At 37.6% G+C, this 24,658-nt stretch overlaps 2 protein-coding genes across 3 annotated transcripts; both read right to left on the minus strand.

Annotated features, from left to right (window-relative positions):
- Positions 1 to 578: 578 nt before the first annotated feature.
- si:ch211-244b2.3 (uncharacterized protein LOC557230 homolog) lies at positions 579 to 11,011 on the minus strand. Of its 2 annotated transcripts, XM_017696962.2 has the most exons (13): positions 10,906 to 11,011; positions 10,706 to 10,725; positions 10,504 to 10,558; positions 10,258 to 10,381; positions 9,993 to 10,143; positions 8,765 to 8,885; positions 8,188 to 8,275; positions 7,844 to 7,955; positions 6,165 to 6,270; positions 5,926 to 6,001; positions 5,676 to 5,739; positions 4,129 to 4,249; positions 579 to 1,247 (listed from the first exon to the last, which is right to left on the minus strand). In XM_017696962.2, coding segments are annotated over exons 1-13 (1,095 nt in total). In that variant the 5' UTR covers positions 10,907 to 11,011; the 3' UTR covers positions 579 to 1,191. The 2 variants fall into 2 exon arrangements, with proteins under 2 accessions (XP_017552451.2, XP_037392780.1); XM_037536883.1 differs by lacking the exon at positions 10,906 to 11,011 and having other exon boundaries at positions 10,706 to 10,894.
- Positions 11,012 to 13,965: 2,954 nt separating this feature from the next.
- si:ch211-244b2.4 (uncharacterized protein LOC541512 homolog) lies at positions 13,966 to 24,438 on the minus strand. Its single transcript, XM_017696963.2, has 10 exons — positions 24,222 to 24,438; positions 22,198 to 22,292; positions 20,866 to 21,094; positions 20,471 to 20,612; positions 19,761 to 19,896; positions 19,109 to 19,229; positions 18,922 to 19,003; positions 18,571 to 18,682; positions 16,824 to 16,932; positions 13,966 to 15,265 (listed from the first exon to the last, which is right to left on the minus strand). Exons 1-10 carry the CDS (start codon positions 24,247 to 24,249, stop codon positions 15,210 to 15,212), a joined length of 1,110 nt encoding a protein of 369 aa, XP_017552452.1. The 5' UTR covers positions 24,250 to 24,438; the 3' UTR covers positions 13,966 to 15,209.
- Between the last annotated feature and the right edge of the window lie 220 nt (positions 24,439 to 24,658).

The raw sequence follows: 24,658 nt of genomic DNA on the forward strand, positions 1-24,658 counted from the left end.
CTGTTGTTACTACTATTGATTATTATCATGTCAGTTGTCATAGTTTTTCACATCACAGCAGCTATTTTCTTACTGGATACTCTAGTTGGCCATCATGACGGATGTCATGACAACTGCCAGTAATGACAACATGACACTGTTATATTAATGAACAAACTTTGTCATGACAAATTATGACAGCATATGGCATCTACCATGTCTTGTTTATGGAATTAATTTATCAGTTTTATGTATCAGGGTTCAAGTAAGCTAGCTAATTTGACTCCTCATTCACATCTACTATGTTTATGAAGTCAGTTTCATGGGCTGCTTAAGCTCTGACACCAGTTATCAAAGCACACATGAATGCAAAATGTATGTAGCTCCATTTCCTTAACAAACTTACACCTCCCTCAACCTGTGTGTGTGTGTGTGTGTGTGTGCGTGTGTGTGTGTGTGTGCGCGTGTGAGAAAGTGAAAATATTCTCTAATTATTTTCACTTATCTAAATCACCAAATTTGTCATTTATCCAGGGACAAGAATGTCCCCTTACAATGTCCAAACCTGCTGTGTGATGTATCCAGTGACATACGAGACATAAAAGAAAATAACTTTATTCTTTTAATTTGCTATTAACATTGCATATAAAGTACCTCCTAAAATGGCTTTGAAAAATGCAATATCACAGCTAAATACCTTTTAAAATGTACATTTGGCCCATGAATAAAGATAAAATAAAGAAAAACAAGCAAAGCATTTGGCGCATGATAGAAGGAAAGGAAAGCAAATTCAAGAACGCAGGGCTGTAGAAGAGTAAGTGACTTTCTCCAACAAAGTAGAAATCCCTTCACTCCAGTAATTTGGGAAATGCCTCTTTCATCAACCTTCTGAATAGATGCTCCCCTTAAAATACCAGCAAAATAGCAGCGATTACCTAATTCCAGTGGCCGTTAACACAAGAATTTTTTTTTTTGAGAAAGAATAAGAGCAATAATTGAAAGTTGAAAGCTGGATGTCCGGGGAGTCTGACATGGCAAGAGGTACTGAGCAACATAAGGCAGTGGTGGGGTAGAGGTGTTTGAAAAACACAAGTGTTTAGAAGATACAGGTAAGCTGATGCCAGATATAACAGTAAACTCCATTGTTGCGGAGAGATTTCACTGCTCTTCAGCTGTCACTGCTCACAGTGTGTCGGACTGACCAGCGCAGTGTCACAGGCGACGGACTGGCCTCCTTGTAGAAGTGGAAAGGTTTGTCTGGACCATAGCTACAATAAAAATACAATTATACTTTACAAACAATAATGATGCATCTCATAGAAAAAGCAATGAGCTTATGTGTTTTTAAATCTAAAAGACTCTTAAACTCTGATTAAATACAGTACTGTTATGTGAAAGTCCAACCTTTTATTTATTTAATTCAGTCAAAACTGTTGTTGAGTACAAGTATTTATTTTTCAGCATCAGAAAAAATGCAGACATACTGTATATTTAGCAGAAAATTGCTCAGTATTTTTCCAGTCTTTATTACAGCTTCATTTTTTCAGTTTTTCAAAGAAATCTAGAAGATAGTTTTCCACACCTGCAAAGTTTAGTCTTTTTTGTTTACTTCCTTTTCTCAGCAATGGCTTAAGTTACACATCCTTCCAGACTCAGTGTTGTTTCTCACAGTGGAAGAATGTCAGGCACTTTTTTTTTTTTCTTTCACCAGATCTGAATGAAAACTGGAGCTAGACTTCCTCTCTCTGAAAGATGACAGCTTTAAGTACTGTTTGACCATCTGACCATTTGGTTGGTCTACCTTGGTGAATTATATCTAATCTCAGAAATATTTCCTTTAACTGTTTTAGATGCACATGAGAAGTTTGCAGACACCTAAGGTATGTTCGGGTAGTTACTTGTGTGAATATTCGTGTCTGTTTGAAGGAAAACAATGTTAGTGAGAGTCTTGAGAGCAGCTTTTGTTGGGAGGACCCAACTGGAACTGGTTGGTTATAAGATGGGATGGATGAAAGAGTGAAAGTAGCAGTAGCTGCACACAAGAGTGGAAAATTATTATTCTGATTTTGGATCATACTTCCATATTGTGTTTATTCCGTGCTATTTTCTGTGAAATAAATTTCCTACTTAATAATGAAAATAACTTGTACTTAATGGCCGTTTTGACTGGAAATGGAGTAAACCAAATCTGACGTTTGCACAGTGCTGTAGCCGGATAGATTGGATGGAAACTGCAAGAACAAAAAACTATTGCAAAGCACATAGATACATACAATACCATTTCACATTTTGGATACACCTACTCGTAAAACATGCTTTTCTTTTTCTTTTTACTGTTTTCCACATTTTAGAACAGTAGTGACAGAAATTCTGAACAAGAAACAGTATTTAGGATAATATTACGATGATGCAACAGAGGTATACAATTTTTATGGGCTGGGTGCACAGCACAAGGCATTCCTGTGAGCTGTTATTCTTCCTAGATGCCTCCATTTCACAATACAAAGCACTTACAGTTGGCAGGGGCAGATCTAGCAGGGCAGAAATTTCACAATTTGACTTGTGGCAGAGGTGGCATCCTATGACAGAGCCACGCTTAAAGTCCCTGATCTCTTAATTACGACCCATTCTACTACAAGTGTTTGTCTTCGTGGACACTGCATGCTGATGTGCTTCATTTTATATATCTGTTAGCAATGAGTGTGACCAAAACACTCAAACTCATAATTAGGAGTTATGAACTCATAACAGTTTTTGTATAATAATTGTGGTTTCAGCTGTACGTTTTCCACCATAGCAATGGAAATGGAAAACTAAAGGTTTTAAAAAAGAACTATGTATAATGTTTTTTTGTTTTGGACATAAATCCATGCATAGGTATGAATAAAGTATAAATCTTTAGATCAAAAAATGAGTTTATGGAAAATATAGAGTCACGAGTATCCAAACTTTTGAATGGCACTGTACATTATGAGAAGCTATTACAAAAAAAAGGTTACATGAGACTTAGACACTAAGGGTTTACAAACTGCACTTAAATGCAAGTGAATATTATGTTACAGGAGAAAGAAGAAATATTTTAAATTTAATATGCAATAATGTAAAGATTTTATATCAAGAAATTTTGGATCTTCAAATGATCCATTCGTTGTAATTAATGTGTATGTGTATGTGTGTGTGTGTGATATATATAATATATACACACACACCCACCCAGCCACACACACACGTAACGTCAAGGCATAACATTATGGCCACCTCCTTGTTTCTATGCTCATTGTCCATTTTATCCGCTCCACTTATTATATAGGTGAACTTTTTAGTTCTACGATCACAGACTGTAGTCCATCTGTTTCTCTGAAACTTTATTAGCCCCGTTTCACCCTGTTCTTCAGTGGTCAGGACCCCACAGGACCACCACAGAGCAGGACTTATTTGAGTGGTGGATCATTATGGTGATCACTATGGTAACACTGAGGAGGTGGTGTGTTAGTGCATGTTGTGCTAGTATGAGAGGATCAGACACAGCAGTGCTGCTGGAGTTTTTAAACACCTCAGTGTCACTGCTGGACTCAGAAAAGTCCACCAACCAACAATATCCAGCCAACAGCGTCCTGTGGGCAGCGTCCTATGATCACTGATGAAGGACTAGAGGATGACCAACACAAACTGTGCAGCAGCAGATGAGCTGTCGTCTCTAACTTTACATCTACAAGGTGGACCAACAATGCAGGTGCGTCTAACAGAGTGGACAGTGTTTAAAAACTCCAGCAATACTGCTGAGTCTGATCCACTCATACCAGCACAACACACACACACACCACCACGTTAGTGTTACTGCAGTGCTGAGAATGATCCACCACCTAAATAATACCAGCTCTGTGAGGGTCCATGGGGCTCCTGACCATTGAAGAACAGCGTAAAAGGGGGCTAACAAAGTATCAGAGAAACAGATGGACTACAGTCTGTAATTGTAGAACTACAAAGTGCACCTACACAGTAAATGGAGCTGATAAAATGGACAGTGAGCATAGAAACAAGGAGGTGGTCATAATGTTATGTCTGATTGTTGTATTTTTCAGATAAGATAACATCAGAAAAACAGTAGCTACAGAGTAGTTTGTATAGTTTATGCTCTTGTTTACGTACCTGAGAAGTCGAGTTGATAATTGAACTTTCCTGTGCTGAAGCTCATAGTGCCTGTGCTGTTCTGCTGGTATTGAGCCTCAATGTCCTGACTGGAGACAGTGCACCTGCCCCGATTACTGCCCTACACCCAACCAACCAGTGACAAACCAACAGATTCGGTTACTATCTAATAACTTAACAATAATAATAATAATAGTAATAAAAGAATGAATATCTAATGTGTATATATATATACACTTGTATAATGTATAAGGTACACTTTCATTACAGCATCAACTACATGCTTTTCACATAAGCTGGACAATTCAGTGGTAACTGCAGTCTAGACTTTACACTTCATTTTAGGGGTGTAAAGATTCACAAAATTCATATAATTCAATAGTACCGATGATTAATATTTTTTTAAGCTGGTGTGACTCATAGACACAGACACTGGTTAATAGCCTATTCTGCAAAAAAATAAAAAAATAAATAAATTAAGTCCCAAGCTGAGGAACTCTTCCAAAGTTATGTGGTGAGTGAGCAATGCATTGAGCGAGCAAACTACTAGTGCAACAGCATTAGTGTTAATGTGTACAACTTCAAAACTATGTATATTTTTTTTCCTCTGTAAAACTTGAACACAACCTGAAAAGCCTTAAGATTCTGTTTTCTTCTCTGGTGCAAAATGTGCAAACTGTCTTTCATACACAATAAGTCACAGCAAAATTCACTCAGCTGGACGCAAGCTTTATCGCCCCTGGTCAAATGACATTCAGTGAAAATCAGTGAACACATCCTCAACAGAGAACACACTTCTGCACATTCAATGCACAATTACTGTTTGTTTGCTGTATTTAGCATAAAAAATCATAAGCAATAAAAATCAAAATGTGGCCAGTGTACAGGTTGTGGCACATTTTATACAGTATGTTTTATTTTTTCCCATTAAACAGAAATTAGCAAAAAAAATAAATTAAAAAGCCACATTTAGGAGTGTTCTCTATAGAGGATGTGTTAACTTATTTTAACTTTTAAGAAAATGTTAAGAACATTTTTAAGAGAATCAATAAAACATCATTTTACAGGAGGTGATCAAATTTTTGCACACAACTGTATTTATTAACAATTTTGTCTCAATTCATATATTTTTCAAAATTGCTTGCTGTGCCAGCTCTAATCCTAATGTCTAATTCTAACTGACAGTTTCAGTTTTCAGCACATTCAACAATATAAAAGTACTAATATCTGATACTTCAGAGTGGCTCAGTGGAATTCGCTTGGTACTTTTAGACACTAAACAAAAGCTTTATAGTGATCCAATCTAGTGTGCTATCTAACATTATCCCAAGCTACCTCATCCAAGCTAGTTAACAGGAACATTTAGTTTATATGCTAAACATAATAGCAATAAAATATCAATTTTGATTGTTGTTTTGTTACACCCCTAATTAATTTACTGAATAATTTGCACAAATGATTTGACATTATAATAGTTTACTTAGGTTACTAGGGTATGCTAACATGTATGCTTGCAGAAACTTGCCAAGAATAGACATTTCTCTCACTTTAACATAGTCCTTCCATCGGCCGTCCATGTCTTTGAACTGCCAATGAGCTTGAGACAGAGCGCTAGGGAAACAACAGTGCAGTGACCATCAACAAAAGCGACAACCGCTTGCAGGTGTTGAATTAATTTCAGCAAGTGTTACACTCATTTACAACCTCACTCAATAGCAGCAACACAACAGTTTTATTCCAGAGGAACTGTTTGTGTGATTGTTTATTATTGTGTTTGCAGCACTGGTGGATTCAAACCTGTTGTTGTGCTGATTTCCACTTGTCCTCCTGACGTGCCGCTTTGTTCCAAAGGTATTGCTGATCTGATACATTCCTATGGGAAAACATGCTACTGTAACAGATGAACTGTACTGAAAAACAATAATGCATTGACTTGATTTGAATGAGTACACCATTTGGACATTAATCTATTACACCACTGCCAAAAGTGAACGCATTGCGTTGAAGGTTATTTGGTGCAAGTGTGTAAAACTCACCACTGAAGTAGAGCGTGTATGTGTATCGGCCAGCTGTAAAATTAAGCTGGCCCTGTGGGTTGAGCTGATATTGCTTCTCTATGTCCATACTGTCCAGAGAAGAACCCTGCAGAAAAACATGAAACCTTTATGTCTGAAAATATTTCCTATATACTATTAACCCCTTTAAATTTTCATTGTTTTCATTCTTAAATATTTTTCCTTTCCCTGCAGAGCATGCGTGTGGAGCGAAGCCTCCCTTCCTTGCTCAAAGCATTTCTGTAATCACTCTGCTCCGGTTCCGCTCTGGGTTTTCTATTTCCCACTCCTCGCTCACACATCAAGGAACCCTAGTCTAAAATGTAAGGACAAGAAACTATGCAGTCTATTCCATTAACTATATAATTTCTGGATACTATTAAATGAAAAACATGCCTTGCTACACGGGCTTTTTTCATTAGGTGTAGGCTTGAAGAGATGGCCCAAATCACAAACTAGAAAAGTGCCGAGGGTTAACAAATGCACAAACTTTCAACACCATATCCTTATTATTCTTGCAGCAAAACGGACGACACGAGACTCGGTTAATGTCTGTAGACCTTCTGCCTGTGAATTTCCAACATGTAGGTCTATTGAACAGTTCTGCAGTGCAGACTCTGACTATAAATGGTGGTCATGTGAGCTGTAGGGTCACTGCCGCATCACTCATACCAAATGTAGTCGTTGTTGGGAAAAAAATACGACTGTCTGGCTCACAAAATGGAGTTATACCGGAGTCATAATACTTTGGCAAATTCACGCAGCTACAGTCGCTGCTTTACTCCTACTCTGCACCACTCACATTCTGTTTCCCTGTATGTTTTTCCCAGATTTTTGGTTGTTATTTCTATTCTTTTGTCCTTACAAATAAAATAAAATCTGTAAAAGTATAATAGTAAAAACAGTCAAAAATATACATAATATTACCAAAAAATTCATAGTTATGTACAGTTCTAGTTATTTGTTGTTCATAGGGGTGGGAGAAATCAATACAGTACAATGTTGCAGTATTTTTGAAATGGTATTGGAGACCCAAGTACGGATATTTTATTATTAATTAACTATTAATATTTCTAAAGTGTACTAAAAGCAGGTGCAGTATGATGTATTGTTATTATCATGATAAATTGCATCGCAACTGTACTTGCAAGAGCACTGACCACCTGCATGCTTCATTACAAAGACAGCATAATTAGTCCTGTTTATTAGTCCTGGTTTTAGTGCAGTGTGTGTAATACATCACTGTAATCATACTTTGAGTCCAGTGAAGCAAGAATCTCATTATTTTATTCACCCGCCACTGTTAAATGCTCTGGTAAGGACGAAGCTCATACTGAGTGCTGATTTGTCTACACTCTCTACTGGAGTGAGATGAAGACAGTTTAAGCTTCAATAGATAAAATTGTTCTTTTGCAGGTACAGTCTTCAGTCATTAGCAGTAAATCCTAAGATACCTCAATGTGTCAAATTACAATACCGAGCACATCTTTAAATATCACAGTAAAATCGTACCATGGCTCATCACAGGGCTTGTAGCAAATCTCATTCCTTTTAATTAATAAATTAGAAGCCTTAAGATTAATAATAGTTTGAGTAGTAATACGAGACAACTGTTTGTATTTTGTTGCTTATGTGCAGTAATCTGGATGGATGTCACTCACAGGTTTCTGATACTCCATCCAGACACCTTCATCACCAATAAACTCCCAAGTAACGGCAGTGGGTGGATTTAAGGACAATGTGGACAGTGAAGATGATGCCAAAGCCATAGAACTGCACACAAACAGAGATATAAGACTTTAGATTTTATTTCCCCCCTCTTGCAAGTTTCCCTCCATTTTTTTTCCAGTTTTTATCACAGGAAAGATCGTTTTTGGATTGTTTCACATTTTTTCTTCAACAAAAGACAAGATACTTCTGAAATACTCACCACATGACACAAAAGCTAATTATCCTGCCGTTGCTCATCATTCAAAACTCTTTCAAATCTTAATATCCACAGTACCTGCTGTTTGCTGAAACTACAGAGTTAAACTTTGGTCGTCTCCGCACTTTCCTGGTCATCAAAGTGGACAGGTTGGTTTGGGTCATGGCTATAAATCAGCAAGTAAAAAAAACAGTAAATGAAAATAAATCTGTAGATGCTTTTTTTTTAGCAAATAATACAGTTATATGCAAAAGTCTGGGTCAAATTACATGTTGTTTTTGATTTTCTAAGTAAAACGCATCTAGGCGTGGTGACACACCTCCAGCAGCGGTGGGGCAAAAACACACAGCTGGTTTATTAACCCAGTGAATTAGTTTGTGTATCACAGTAAAAGCATGTTTACCAGATTAGTGAGCTGCAGATCCTCTCCCTGTACACAAACTCCCAAAGTCTCTTTGTGTCTATAGCTCTGTGCAGTGGTCTGTGCAGCACACATTTTAAATTCTGTTCTTTTTTTTACAAATATGTTAAACTCATCAAATAAAAAATCATTTGTACTTGCAGACAATGAGTTAACTTATTTTCAATCAACATGTAATTTGACTGAGATGTTCACATATTTGCATGTGACTGTACTTGTGCTCGAGGAAGTTACCAGAGAAGTCCAATTTGTAGGCAGTGGATCCTACTTTAAACTGAAAGGAGCCTCTGGGGTTAGAGTTGTATTGCTGCTCCAGGTCATGGCTGTTTACTGAAGAAGTGTTGTGACTCGATCCCTGAGGGAGTGGCCAAGGATGGGACTTTCAACATGGATTCCCCTGAGACAGATTTAGCCCTCCCCTGGCCTAAATTTTATCACAAATAATCTGTTTATTTAAAAAAAAATCTATTCAAGATCTTCTTGGATTAAAAGGCACTTGGGAAATCACACTGTAAAACAATTTGCTCACCCCAGTAATTATAGATCATAATAACTCATTATAATGACTTTCTTTTCTTAAAGATGAATTACACTGATTTTATTTTCTGGATAATTCAATGGTTAATATGTAAAAAAAGTTATTTTGCGTGGTTTGATGTGAAAATCTCTGTTCTAGAGAAACTTACCAAGTCAGACTTGTTCATAATAGTGGTGAAAGGAACAAGATGTAGTGTTTAATGCCTTTAAAACTTCCTTCATAGAAATACATAACATGAAATGGTAGTGAAAGCACTGCCTAATGCCCGAGACACTGTTTCAAGATCAGTAAGAAGTCAGTAAGTTTCTCTACAATGAACCATTTCACTTCAGACCATTTAACTGTTTACACAGCACTGATAAAATTATGCGGAAAGTTCAAAGTTCCAATTACAAATCTGTGGAATTTCTCTTTAAGTTACAACTAGAGCTGCTCAATATATTGTTTGGTAATTGTTATCATCATATTAGCCTTTGCAATACTGATATCTCTGAAGGCTGCATGTGCAGATGAGCTCTCTAACTAATCACAGTGTTTCTACTGTGTGCTCATGATGACCAATCATAGTTTCGGATAGGTTTCTGTGGGTGTTCTGAAGAATCAAGGCATTCACATAATTTATCAAAGGTAAATTGTTTTGGTCACAATAATGCAGGCCAATCCTAAAACATGCTGCATTGGTTATTCACCTGTGCATAAATAGCAAGGCGTATTGCAACTGCAATATACAGGAATATAATAACAATAATAGTCTTTTGACTAAATTATGCACAACTAGTTACTACCATATTTTCAACTGGTTAAGCATGTTTTACAGTGTATGTCAATGTATCACATCTTAGATTAATTCATCTATGTTTTCTGAACCTCTCTGCACTAAGACAACTCTGTATAGTTTCTACCTTTAATGCACAAAAAGCTCACCTGTGATCCATATTCACACCAGTATGTGTTGTCTTTATAGTACCATCCTACTTCTTGACTCTGGTTAAATGGTAGAAATGTTTGTCGTCGCACACCAAGTCCAGCAAAAGGCCCCGTTACTGTCATATCATCAAAGTCAATGTGAAGAGACCTGTTAAATTGATGGAAAAAGTGGCGAAGACCATTTGTCATGATTAAATCAATAAAAACTCCACATGACCATGTAGAAAGTAAATATCTGGGACTAATGCAAACACAAAAGCACCCCAAGTTGGTATAGATGGTCATCCCTCTTGCTCCTGGCTGGCAATAGTGACACTCGATGATATGGTCATTACAAATCTGAGACCACTGCTGTCCATCAAACAACTGCCACTGAGAGCTGTTTCCTGTGAACCAATGTAGTAGGAAAATAAAAATGTACACATTGCATAAACTGATGACAATAAATTAAAATACATAAAATGTTAATTTAAGAATAAAAAATATTAATTTAAAAGCACAAACTTACCTGAAGCATTCCCTTGACCTGTTGTTGAGGTTGAGTCATCATCTTCCTCATCTTCCTGTGAGAGAGATTTTAATCATTCATGCTGGCTCCTTTACAGTCTCATGCTACAGCTGAATTCCTCTATATCTAACTCCATATGTAAGTGTTAGGCTGCTACAGGCTAGTGGGGGTCAGCTATGTACACAATAATAGACATACTCACCCACAAGCTGGAGCTGAACACTGTAAAGAAACACAACATGTAAGCATGAAGCCTTCTCGACCGGTACAGAGGCATCCTCGCTCATTTAGTCCGGCCACAGGGCACCAGGTTAGTTAAACTCTGAACTGAGCTACGCGAGCTGGTTAGCAAAATCCTCTTGTTTAAACGCTGATTAGAGTAGGAAAGATCAGACCACTTACTTGTGAGAGGCAGTGAGCAGCAGCCGGCACAGATCTGATCAGCTGTGTGAGTGTAAGTCGAGTTTTACTTTCGCTTTCTTTTCCAATAAAAAGCTACATAACAAACGAGGGCACTTCCTCGAAGCCACGACATCGGACTTTAGCAGAGGTGCAAAATTCCGGTCCAGAAAGTAAAAATCCTTCCCAGGATTTTGTTCCAACTGCCTGGACAGCTCTGCTGGTGGTTTGCTCTAACAAGCGAAGCCAGGGCGTTGGAACAAAATCCTGGGAAGGATTTTTACTTTCTGGACCGGAATTTTATACCTCTGGATTAGCATAAGACATCAGACCGATGTAACGGTTAAAATGGTCCTGAAGCTCACTGTGTGGGAAACCAGTCAGTTAGCCATGGCATTACATTAAGGCAAAGAAACACTGACAGACACTGTCATTACCATTTCAGCAGTTGGCAGGTGTTGAAAACTGCGCTAAAGTTGGTTTCATATTCGCGTATTCAGATGTATTATTTATTTATTTATCAATGACTATTGGACACCATCAGGAACCAGCAGAAACTTTTAATGGGTTGTATGTTTTTGTTTTTTTTTGAGATTCCCCAAACACAGTATGTATCTGAACGGCTCCACAGTTCACATAACCTGTAAACATTAATATCACATACTTAAAAACACAAAGGGAAACCTTTGCTGACTACTGTTTTAATAATTAAATACAAAACAACACAATACTTTACAAAAATCCAATAATTCATATACAAAAACCTTAGAGAGTAAAGTTGCCAATATAAGAGGTCATAGTGCCTCATGTGGATTACACATAATTAAGTACAGCAGATTTTGGTGCAGTATGGTGAACCATTCAAAATCTATTGAAAGTGTTTTTATGAAACTTTCCATTAGAATGCAGTAGGGGTTAAAGGTACTAATGTAAGTGCTGTAGTTTGTTGTGTATTTTATTATATGCCACTTGTTTTGGAGCAATACTGTCACATGCTCAAAAGCTACTGGAATTAATTTACTAAAATCTTTCACTACAGACCACAGGGGTTGAAGCTGCCAATGCAAGAGGTGCAGTACATCATGTCAGCTGCACTTGATTAAGTACAACTTGTTTTGGAGCAAAATTGTCAATTGTTCAAAAGTTATTGAAATGACTTCCTGTAAACCTGCCACAAGAGTATCACAGAAGTTATATTTGTTAATGTAAGAGTTGTAGTACATCATGCAAGCTGCATGCAATCTTTTGCATATGGCTATATGTCATGTAGAGGGATGTGTCTGGGCAGATTTGACCCAGGTTTTAACTTTGGTTTTGATGATTCATTCATGTGAGTCAAGTGAGCTTTTGTTAACAGAGCAATAATTAAAAATGCAGCTTTTTATAAAACCTCTAAGCGCTCATAATTTGTGATCTGCTTAAAAACCTACTGTGTGTTAAAAACGTGAAATCTTTTCTCCCACCGAGTGTCTTTACAGTACACTCTCAAAAATAGGGTTCTTCATTAAAAAATATAGAACCATGAAAACACAGAATGCTTTGCATGATTAAAGGGGTTTTGTGCTGTATATGGTTCTATATACCTCCAAAAAGGGGTTTTTATTATTATACGCTTAATAGCATTTTGGTGCTATCCAGAACCCTTTTCAAAAAGGTTCTATAGAGAACCATAAATATTTTCTATCTGAAGAACCCTTTAATGATGCAAAGAACCTTTTAACAAGCAAAGTGTTCCCTGAGTGTTTATGGTTCTGTATAGAACCATTTTCTTTACTAAACAACCCTTGAAGAACCATCTATTTTAAGTGTGTTGTGGAACTTTTAGATGGCCCCTTACCTCTCTGGACGTTGCCAGTAGAAAGTAACATGTTCCATAGTTTTTAGAAGACAAGAGTTGTAGTTGCTTGTCTTGGGTGCATTAAAAACTGCATGCACCTACGGAGCCCTGCTGGTGACATCCTGTATAAATAAATATGCATGGCCACAACTTATTAAGGTATTTGAACGAGATCCCAATGTCTTACCATGACTTGGTTGATCACCATCATCATCATCATCATCATCATCATCTATGACTGTGCTCTTTAATGCTACTAAATAACCTAATAACTGATTTGTTCCGTCTTTTTTACTTTATTTACTTTGGGCTGCATATGTTAATGTTATTTTGCATTTGAACCAAAAACAAAACATAGTGAGCCCATCAAGATTTTACGTACAAGTACATGCAGCTGAGTAAATGTAAGTAGTTACTACTATTTGGAGCTCTTGTCTCTGTATATGAGCACTGACTGGTGCAAAAAGAGTTCATGTTTTGATTGAAAAACTGGTCCTGTCCACTTTAGACATACATAGTACATGGTCTATGCTACAGAATCTACAAAGACTCCTGGGAATGTCCTTTACAGTCAGTTTATCATGTGTGAATAAAAACAAGAGTATTTGATAGACATTTATTTTGTCAGTCCGTTTAAATAAAATAAAGTACAAAACAACAAAGTATAGTTCTTCTTTCATTTTATTTCACTAATCTCCCATCAAAGCATTTGAAAAATTGATCTTACGGTTGCCTTTTATAACTCACTTAACATACTGGACAAAGATCAGCATGTCTTTACACCTGGTTGAACTGAGTACAAAATAATGTAAACTTTGGTATGTCAAGCATATCAACTGACTTCAATCCATTAGTTTCTGTTTAGGAGAGTAGCAAAAGTCAGTTATCACATTATATTGTTATACCACTTGTAATGTATTTAAAACACATTGGTGAATCAGTAATCTGACACAAATGGAGCCTTGCTGGTGACATCCATCCATCCATCCATCCATTTTCTAAGCCGCTTCTCCGTCAGGGTCGCGGGGGGATGCTGGAGCCTATCCCAGCAGTCTTCGGGCGGAAGGCAGGATACACCCTGGACAGGTCGCCAGTCCATCGCAGGGCACAGGCACAGACAGTCACTCACGCACACACACCTAGGGGCAATTTAGCATGTCCAATTGGCCTGACTGCATGGCTTTGGACTGTGGGAGGAAACCCACGCAGACACAGGGAGAACATGCAAACTCCACACAGAGAGGACCCTGGCCGCCCAGCCAGGGAATCGAACCAAGGCCCTCCTTGCTGTGAGGCGACAGCGCTACCCACCACGCCACCATGCCGCCCCTTGCTGGTGACATTCCTTCTTAATAAAAATGATGCTGAATAAAACCAAACAGAATGCAGGAATGTGCTTTACTCATGGCCATGACTTATTAAGGAACGAGATAATTAAGTCATAACTAAGACTTAGTAAGGTATGAGATAAAAGTCACGACTTTGTAAGGCACAGAGACGAGATAATTAAGTTGTGGCCACAACTTAGTAAGGCATATGGATTTAGTCATAGCCACACCACAGTGAGGCATAGAAACAAGATAATTTAGTCATAGATACAATTTAGTAAGGCACAGGAATGAAGTCCTAGCCACAACTCAGTAAAGTATAGCAACGAGATAATTAAGCTGTGGCCATGACTTAGCAAGGAGCAGGAACAAGATAATTAAGTCATAGCCATGACTTAATAAGGCAAATAAATGAGATAATTAAGTAGCCACAAGTCAGTGTCGTGCAGGAATAAGATATGACTTAGTAAGGTGTAGAAATAGCATAATTAAGTAATTCACATGATTTAGTCAAGTGCAAGTACGCGATAATTAAGTTGTAGCCACAACTTAGTAAGGCAGTAAACTCCTAAGAGGGAACAGATTCCTTAGTAGGAATGAGATAAGTGATTTCTAAAAAACAATTATTCATCAAAAATCATTAAGCAATCATATAAATCGATTGGTGTATGTATGTGTATCTTTGTGTGTGTGTAAGTGTGTGTGTGCTTGCACATGTCCCTTTATAGTACAGACAGGCCTGAGGTTATTTATAAATGGCAGTGTAGACACCATGTAAACAGATGGAAAGTAAATCAAACACCCCCACATACACAAACACACCAACAGTCCAAATATATCACGGTATCTCAGTATCTTCCTGAGTGGTACTAATGTCTTTCAGACCTCACATAGCGTGTATTGGGTGAAAATCCACCCAAGTCAAACATTACATAGCAGTAACTTGTGGCAATGCAGCTATCACTTTTTATAAAACAACATTAACATGAATATTGTGCTTTTTATCTATCCATGCTGCAAAATCTTAAAATCTATATCACTCTGTATGTGCAATGTATTGCCCACCACTATAAGTTTCATAAAGAAAAACTCTCCATTAATATGTGAACATCTTTGGCACAAGCTGAAGTGAGTCATCACTGCTACACACGCTGGACTTTGCGGGTGGTGTTTGTTTTCAGGTTGGTCTGGGTCATCTCTGTTTGGAAAAAAAAGGCCAAATGTCATTGAAATTCACTCCAAATCACAGAAAAATGAGAAAACAAGTAGGAAAGAAAAACCCTTACAGAATTAACTCTAAAACTGCACCTTACTATACACCAATCTAGACATATAGTAATCTGCAGAAGTCAGAGAGCAACCTTTGAGTTATTTCATTTCCAGTCAAAACAGACATAAAGTAAAAATCTTCATTTTACAATGTGAGAAAAACAGTAGAAAAACATCTGTTTAACATAAACTAATGCTAAGCACTAAGTGTAATATCAAATATATGGCTGTATTCAGAAACGTTTGCTATGCCTGTCCTCCCACTTCTTTCCTACTGTTACTCTTGTACCCCAGAAGAGCGCAGAGGAATCAAGCAAAGGAAAGGAGCAGGAGGAATAGAAGGAATGAGCACAATTAGGGAAATGTGACAGCTGATTCCTTTCAACATCATTAAATTTGAAAGCACACCATGTATACTCCTTTATCCTATCACACCTTCTACACAGCCGATTTACATTTGTGCGACTTACAACTCAATGTTTTTTTTTGTACACCGAATACAAAATACTCAACATAAAGGATATATAAACACAAACAGCATAGTTTGTTCCGTGAAAATCCATTCTCTCTCAGCATGCAAGCAGTGATCTCACTTCAAAATCTGTAAAAGTCTGTTTAGTGGACACTCATGTATTGTCCACTTGAGCAACTTCTTTTATCTCCTCCAGTATGTAGACAGCCAGTAAGATGCCGTCATGAAATCGGTTTCCAGGTCACCGAGGAGAAGAGGAGGATTGGTCAGAAAAATCAGTAACTTTCAGGCTTTCTAACTGCCTTGTCCACTCTACTTTTTTTGCAGCTACTGCCACATAAACTCTTCCATCCTTCCAATCTTAAAACCAAACAGTTCAGCTGTGTCCTCCAAACAAAAGCTGCTCCCAAAGATATGACTGACATTATGTTCCCCTTCAAAGCGAGACTGAGATTCACACAAGCAACTTAGACAAACAGCACATATCTGCTTCCTGCAAATTTCTTTCCCATATGCATCTAATGGCTTAAGAAGAGATTTCTAAGAGAATAGATACACAATAACCCATCAAGATAGACTAACAAAACTGTTACCATCAGATAAACAGAACTTGGTCATCTTTGAGAGCTAAGAGAAAATCAAGCTTCACTCTTGTTTCAAGAAACACTAAAACAGGTAAAGATTTTACAACTGATGAGTCTATATTTATATACTATAACTGTGATTACTTAAATTGTGCGAAGTAAAAAATGCAACCAACTTCTACGACTGAACACTGGAGGTGTGAAAAACATCCTGCAGACTTCTTTAAAAACTGAGAGCAAGTCTCCCAAAAAGAATGGAAACTATAATAGTGGTAAAGGCTGAACAAGCTATACTGGAAAAACGACCCAATGACCAGGCTCCAGCACCCCATCATACCCAGAAGGACAAGCGGTTTAGAAAATGTGTGTGTGTTGTAAAAATGTTGATGCTATTATTTCGATATAGTCTGAATATACTTTCTTTGACATACTTGAGAAGTCAATAGTGTACCGATCTCCATTTACAGTGAAGTTGATTGAACCCTGTGGATTACGCTGGTATTCTGCCTCAATGTCTTCACTGGATACTGAACAAGCTCCCTAGAGAGACAGAGAGAGAGAGAGAGACTGGAGAATGTGTGCGAGTGGGTATGTGCTGGCTTTGCAAGTTCTAAACAGGCTGTACAACATAGTTCTTCCCTGACAGCCAGTAACTGAAAGTATAACACCTCATACTAAAGAAAAGTATTTGTTCATATATTTCCTCAAACTCAAAATACATCTCAATATGTGTACACACATATACATATACATATATATATATATATTTGTGATGTCTTAACACAGCATATCATTTATGCTGTACCTATAGAAAGAGAAAATAGTATGTTTCTAATGTTTTGTAGAGACAGACACCTCTGGGACAGAACAGGTTTTGCGATATGTGCACTGTGTGTTGAAAAAAAAAACAACAGTCAAGATTCATAAAAGTGGCATATTAACATTCAGAAGTTTGAAATCACTTAAATCACTTGCCATATTAATGATTTGTTATTAACAATTAAAATATACAATACACAATTACAGATAACATAATGTGGCTTTCGCCAAACTGTATTTTACTGAAATAGGTTGCAGCTGAGATTTTTAAAAATATGTTTCACATATTTCACAGAGTTTCACAAGCTCTCACTACACTGTCACGTTCAGATTCCTATGCTTAAGGCAAACTGGTTTGTCTGCTGATCTTTTGCTTATATGTTGACTTTCATGTTCAGTGTACTATCTAGAGTTCCAAAGGTCTACCAAAAAGTCAGAATGGGAAGAGAAAGACACGGTGCCCATTAAAAAACATAAATGCATGAGGACTGTGGTGCCATTATACAGAAAGCCATCAGGGACATTTTCCAGCGATAGAAATCTCTAAAATGTATAAACTGCCAACACGTTACTGCTATTAAAAAATGATAACACTACATATATTGACATGTATTATCTTATGGTGTAGTGTTTCTTTCTTAATACAATATTGTAAACTGTGATAAAAAAGAATTCTCTAATGAAACTAATTAAACTAATTCTCATGAATTTATTTTATCTCAAAAATATATTTCAGAACATGCCTGATTAATAATACACTGCAATTTTTAGTTTGCAGAAATGTGTGCCTTAATATTTGACCTCTACTTTTGATGTATGATGAATTCTGGATTTTATTTTATATCAGCAATAATATCATTTAATTCTCTTTGACACTCAGCTTTCTCAGTCATGTATAAATCTCTGCTCATCATTCTACACATACATACAGTACCATTGCTTAATTTTTATGTGCATTTATGTTTATGTAACTTTTGAGTAATAGTGCATCTCTGTTATACAGTAGTACGCAAAAGTTTGAACACCCTCAGCCAGATCATGTGTTGTTGATTTTCTAAATGAAAATAAGTGATGTGTCTTATACACTTTTACACTAATCTAGTTTTGATTTATTTGCATTTGAGTTTACCATGTTGGGAAGGCATAAAACATAAAATATAAATTGTGCCATAAGTTGTGGACCGGTCACACTTTTTGTTAAAATCAGTAAAAAATAATTATGCATTATAATGTGTGTTCTCTGTAGACGGTGTGTTATCTTGTTTTCATTTAGAAAATCAACAATTTGACCAGCGCTGCCCAAAACATTTGCATATGCCTGTATATGTATGTATGTGTGTATGTGAAAAGAAGCCTTACTCGATTTGTGAAACTGTGCCAGTGTCCTCTCTGGCCACCAAACTGCCACAGTGGTGCCTTCTTTGGAGAAATTGATGTCAAGTTCGTGAAAGCCTTTGTCAGTGTTCTGATTCTGTCGAGGGAGCATCAGAGGCAATCAGACAAACCAGCCTGCTAACTTTCCTGATGCACTGCAGGAAGTCAGTGACTGTAAATTATGTATGTTTTTCTTTTTTATCTGAGAAAAATACAACACCAGATTTGATCATATTACAGATCTTATGGAAACATATCATTGTTCTCTGACTGTCTCACTGTAGCTAATTACTCTTTTTTGATGTAATTATAGAGCAGTTCTGTAAACAAACCCACCCTCCACCAGACGGAGTTTCATATTTCGGACGCCTCCTGATCCGCCTTCTGTGGCCGGTGGACAAGTTTTTCTGACACATGTCTGGGAAAATGACACACCCAGGAGAACACACATGATTAACAGATTATAATGCCTTCCAAGCACTTTACTTTTGCTTTCTTTATCGTCTGCTTCCGTCACACACACCTTTAAATCTAATCTCATAGTTGGTGGAGTCGATGCTGAACTGGACAACTCCCTTCCGGTTCTTCCGGAACTCTTTCTCTAGTGTGGAGCTACTGACAGTACTGGCTTTCCCTTGCGAATCCTGTAGATATATTCAAAAAATATAGCTGTATGCAAATGTTTGCACAACTCTTGCCAAATTACATATTTTGCAGCGACATTGTACAAAATAACATTTTCTGTAAATGTTAGTGCACAGATATATTTGATTAGCTTAAAGAAAAGAAAAAAAAGAAATTGTGACATGCAAAAGTTTGGACGCAATTCCAGTTGTAGAATCTCAGAACTTAATTAAATTAGGCCCTAATTGACTTGTTAGGATTGGTTAGGCAGGTCAAGAGTTGTTATTAGTAACTGCCAGCTGATGACAATTCCAGAGCGTTATAAATATTCTGACTCTTCAAACCTTGTGCTAACACAGGTCACAATTTTCACTGCCTGAAACTATATTTATGAATGGCAGTTAAGGGGAACTGTGGTAAAGATTAGCAAATTAGCTAATGTGATCAGGGTTGGGAATTTTGGCGTTCTGGTTTTAGCTTCAGATCATTCAAAGTGAATATTTTGGCTTTTGCCTTTAGATGTCAGTTGTCTTTGTGTTGGAGTGACTTACCTTCTCTCCATAAAGATACCAGCCATGGTTGCCACGGTAATGCCATAGCCACTCAGTCTGACGGCCACCTTTGCGTCGGACTCGCAGGTTAGTCTTCTTCAGAATGTGCATTTTAGTGAAGTCAATAGACAGAGCGCTAGACATGGGAACGTAACATATACTTTTTACATCAGAAATTCTCAACCTGCAAGGACTGCCAGTACAGACATATTTTTGTTCTGATCCAGCTCCTAAATCATTTGAGTCGGGTAATTAGAATTCTACATCCAGAAAAAGCAGTATATGGATAAAATATTTATATTTTATGTAGATTCTCAATACATAACAATGTATTTTGTAATGAAATCTAGCTAGCCCTGGATTAACGAGCTCATGTGTATCCAGGGCTTCATTTGAGGCAGGGAAAACTGAGGGGATGCCTTTGCCCATGCTGGAAAAAAGACAAAGATTATGCACTAAATTACATCAGCAATCTCCATCTGCTTTGGATTAATGCTATTATGTTTTATGTATTTGAGTTGCCTTAGATGCCTTGGGCCAAGTTGTTGTTTGAACCTACCAGCTCCTTGAAATCGTTTCACCACTATCTGTATTGGATCTGGGACAAAACTAAAATGGTCTTGTTATGGGTCCTTGAGGAACCTCTATTCTTATTTGTACATTACACAGTAATCTGTTGTTCCAGAGCACCATAGGATTGGAAAACTTACCCACAGGGTGTGTTGTAGATCCTGATGCCTTTGGTGTTGGGACGAGAGTATTGAGCCTCCAGGATATGGTCATGAGCAACATCCTCCCAGCCATTGCCCAGATCCAACTGCCATCTGTAGGGCTTGCCACTCCACCCTCCATCTGTATTGTGGTAACCATGTTAAACAATCATACTAACACATACACACACTACAGGGCTATTTTACAGTTTTATTTCAGGAGTATCTGAACAGGGGAACTGGGTGAATATAATAATAATAATAATAATAATAATATAATAATAGTAAGAATCACTTAGTTGTACACTATTGTTGCAAATACTTTGTTTATCAACCTATTATAGTCCATTATATCTTAAAATATAAACATACAACCATTTGCCATACAGCCCTACCATCAGATGAAGAGCTGCTGCTCCGTTCCCTGTAACGCTGCGTCTTCTTTCCATGGCTCCTCCTCCCTCGATCATTATGCCCAGAAGATAAATCAGAGCCTTGGATATGTTTGAGGCGACAGGCAGCGCCATAACGACAGGTGCCTTTCAGGGAATACTTGCACACGTGTAGGTCGCGACACTTTTTCCCATAGTGGCAGTTGCCATTATTGTAGTACTGGCAGACTTGCTGCTTGATCAAAGATAATACAGTGGAACGACAGTTATATTAGTCATGAATCATAATTACTGAGAACACAAATACATTTCTGTTGTCCACTTGTAGCACCAACTCAACTGCAGCCTCAGATTTACCCAAATGGAGATACCTTGTCTCTGTTCATAGCAGTTAGAATCATAGTTCATAATCTTTAAAGGTATACTCAATTTTTCAGCCTGTTCTCTATCTGCCACATCTGAAGGTACAGTACATCTTCGATTTCCATAGAGAGTCATTTAAAACACAACACGTTTCCCTGAACTTAGAAAAGAGAAGGAAATCTGTTGACTCATAAATCATTTTTATGAAGGTGATTGTTGCTGAATTCCATGAATAAATGCTTAGGATTTGACTATATTATAAAAAATTCACAAGAGAGAGACATGAGAAAGTGTCTTAGCAAAGCTGTTCTGGAGTTTTAACCAACTTTCCAAAACTGGAGCAACACAGTAAATTAGCACTCAGCAAAATGGGGCCTTCACAGATGTGCAAGTTACCCATGCCATGGGCAATAATACCCCCCATATCATAACACACACTGGCTTTTGAATTTTATTTTGGTAACAGTCTGGACGAACCTGTTCTTATTTTTCTTGGAGAACATGACATCCACTATTTTCACAAACAATCTGAAAGCCTGACTCTCTGCACAGAGATTCCCTGAATCTTCTGATGATATAATACATAGTAGAGGGTGAAATACCTAAAATCTTGTAGAGGAATACTGTTCGAACACTGTTGGATTATTCACTGATGTACTATTTGGCAAAGTGGTGAGCCGTAACCCAGCCTTGTTTATAAAGGACTAGGCCTGTGCTGGTTGCTCCTTGCATACTCAACATATTTGGAATATGTTGTGGGCATCAATTTTCAGAAAAATTGAGACTTCATGCCTGTTTTAAAAACTTTTTCTGACAACCATATAGAAGACTGTGACTGGGATGGAGAATGCTGGAGTGTTCATTAAATATGGTCATATGGGCTCCTCTTAAACCTACAAATAATACAATTTTGTACATTACACAAATATTGTAAACATTTTATTTGATGAACAACAAAATAAAAGAACTGACCTGGGTTCCAGATGGAGCCCGGTCAGAGTCTGAGTTGGATTGGTTGTCTGAGGGGGCGTCGGTGTCCGTATCACTGAAGTCGGATAAGCACTCATCTAGAAAAGGAAGTCAAATTCAGCTGCAGCTGTTTTGAAGCGATTATAGGCTCACTGTGTTTGTACTTATTAGAACCTTGGACTATGATCACCACACCCAATAAACCACTATGTCCTGTTTCATTTCTGTTAACAGCTGTTAAGAAAATTTGGACAGTCCTCTGCCTAAGCTATGAAAGTTTTCCAAAGGGCTGGGCTCTAAAAACTGGTGAAGACAAAACTTGTTCTGGTGGGGAGATATCCCAAGTGTTCTCAGTGTATTAGTTACGCCTTTGCTGCTGAATTTGAAAATATGGAGTGCCTAAAATATAGTACACTACTGCAATATTTTAGTATTTAAAAACAGCATTGATACACATTGAATTACTGATTTTTACAGATACCGATATAAGGCACAATTTGTTTTTGCATGAAATCAAGGCTTCTGTCAGTGGAGTGTTACACAGAATAATTTGTTGGTGCTGTGGATAACATGCTTGGCTGCAACTGGGAGCATAGGGTTCAATTCTCATTGAGCCAGGAATCAGAAACACTGGCATACCAATGAGTCTTTGCATTGGGCAACACCTCTAGCATTACATTCACCCACCAAATTGAAAAGCTCTGGATAAGAAAGTGTTAAATATGTAAGGAGGCCTGTTCTGAATGATTTTTGTCTACATCACAAATAAACACGTCTGCTAAATATGTAAATGTACAAAAGGACAAAGTCTTGTTTAATTGTTTGTCTGCTGTTTGACTTCAATATAAGATCAACAAAATTGAGATGAACCAATCATAAATTAAATCAGATCAAAAAATAAAAAATAAATAATAATTTAAAAAAAACAACAACACATGAATAAGTTGCACCGCACTATGTCATTCATATCTTCCTGTGGTTGTGGGACTCATTCCTGGAATGAGCCCCACATGGAATGCACACACTTCAAACTAAGCAATTCACATTGAAGGAAAGTAAAAGAGACAAAATATTCCTTTTCACAAGTTCTTCAGAATAGGTGTGTTACATTTGAGCACTCCTTGAGGCAATGCAGGTCTTTATGACTGTACTACAGCAATACATCTTTTTTAGGACCTGACAGGAAACATGAAAGTGCTGATGCTCTGGGGACATCTGGCTTCCTTTTATGAGGAACCAAAAGTAAAAGTACCCGAAGATTTCGGATTCTGGGTTATAGTTAGGGTTGGGTTACTAGCAGCTATGCAAAGCAATGGAAATAATACCCCTCAAAGACCTGAACACACGTCTGCAGCTGTTTCAGCTGATCTGTCAGCTGATTATGCCAGGCTGGCTCAGGGCAGCTTGAAAATTCAAGGAACATCAATATCAATATGTTCCTATTGATTTAATGAGGGATGAAAAAATAAATGTACAATGGATAAAAATACATACACATTCTAATTAAAACACTTTTTAAAGTCTTTTTTTCTAATTAAAAAAAGAACTTTACTATGCACTCCAACTTTTACTTTGTCTGATGAACAGGTGGAACCAGTTGGGCTTGGAATATGAATGGAACGCTATGGAGTGAAAGCAAGCAGAGGATGAGAGAAGGAGTGGGGGAAAGGTGTGAAAAGCAGACGACACATTTGGCAACAGTACACAACACCCATCCCCCCCCCCCACCCCCCCCCCCAGCAAAAAATCCCGTATGTAAATTGAAACAGCGTTTTTAGGAGGAAATGCATATGGAAATCTGAGTGTTACCACTACAGCCGCTACTACTACTTATGATAATAATAGTAAAAATTAAGAAGAAGAAATAAAGAAGCAATAAAATCAATAACACGTACTTCCAAGTTCTCTCAGCAGGCAGCCGAGTGAACACTGAACATTAAACAGACTCGGAGCTAAGGAGCCGAAACTCTCTAAACTTGTGGTTTCATTATGCATTGATGAAGAATGACACAGCACGCAAGACTCACCTTCTGCTTCTTCATAGTACGAAGCCATGTTTGGATCTGAAAGGAAGCCTCATAGTTTCAATTTCTGTTCATCATACTGACATCACCGTCAGCCTTACACGCCTCTAGGCTTTGGATCATACAGTCTAACATAACGATACGCGATAAAACTCCTGGATTTCAGTACTACTCATTTTAAAATCCTAATCCTACAGAAATGGTCGTGCTATTTTCTGCAGGTACTCATTGCGGTTAAACCGGTCGCCTTTCGCCCAAACTCGGTCAAATTAACCGTAAGTGCACGTAACATTGGCGTGCGCGGCTACTACACACACAGCGGTAAGAGTCCCAGCACACCCTGACCTGAGAAACAGAAGGCCCGAGGTCAATTCCCTGCTTCTTAAAACGGTCATTCCTGATAAGACCTCCATAAAAGCAGCAGATACCAGTTTAGAGTT

The sequence above is a fragment of the Pygocentrus nattereri genome, chromosome 1 (assembly GCF_015220715.1).
Source record: "Pygocentrus nattereri isolate fPygNat1 chromosome 1, fPygNat1.pri, whole genome shotgun sequence".
NCBI classification, from domain to species: Eukaryota; Metazoa; Chordata; class Actinopteri; order Characiformes; family Serrasalmidae; genus Pygocentrus; species Pygocentrus nattereri.

What these genes read in the sequence shown, in the direction of transcription:
- si:ch211-244b2.4 (XM_017696963.2), bottom strand. Translation starts at nt 24,249, where the DNA reads ATGGCTTCGTACTATGAAGAAGCAGAAG. An exon ending in GGTATCTTTATGGAGAGAAG is followed by an intron (nt 19,230 to 19,760) that starts GTAAGTCACTCC and finishes ATATATCTACAG; the next exon opens with GATTCGCAAGGGAAAGCCAG. An exon ending in GGCACAGTTTCACAAATCGA is followed by an intron (nt 16,933 to 18,570) that starts GTAAGGCTTCTT and finishes CTGTCTCTCTAG; the next exon opens with GGAGCTTGTTCAGTATCCAG.
- si:ch211-244b2.3 (XM_037536883.1), bottom strand. Translation starts at nt 10,780, where the DNA reads ATGCCTCTGTACCGGTCGAGAAGGCTTCATGCTTACATGTTGTGTTTC. An exon ending in CTACAAATTGGACTTCTCTG is followed by an intron (nt 8,276 to 8,764) that starts GTAACTTCCTCG and finishes GCTGATTTATAG; the next exon opens with CCATGACCCAAACCAACCTG. An exon ending in GGATGGAGTATCAGAAACCT is followed by an intron (nt 6,271 to 7,843) that starts GTGAGTGACATC and finishes GTTTTTCTGCAG; the next exon opens with GGTTCTTCTCTGGACAGTAT.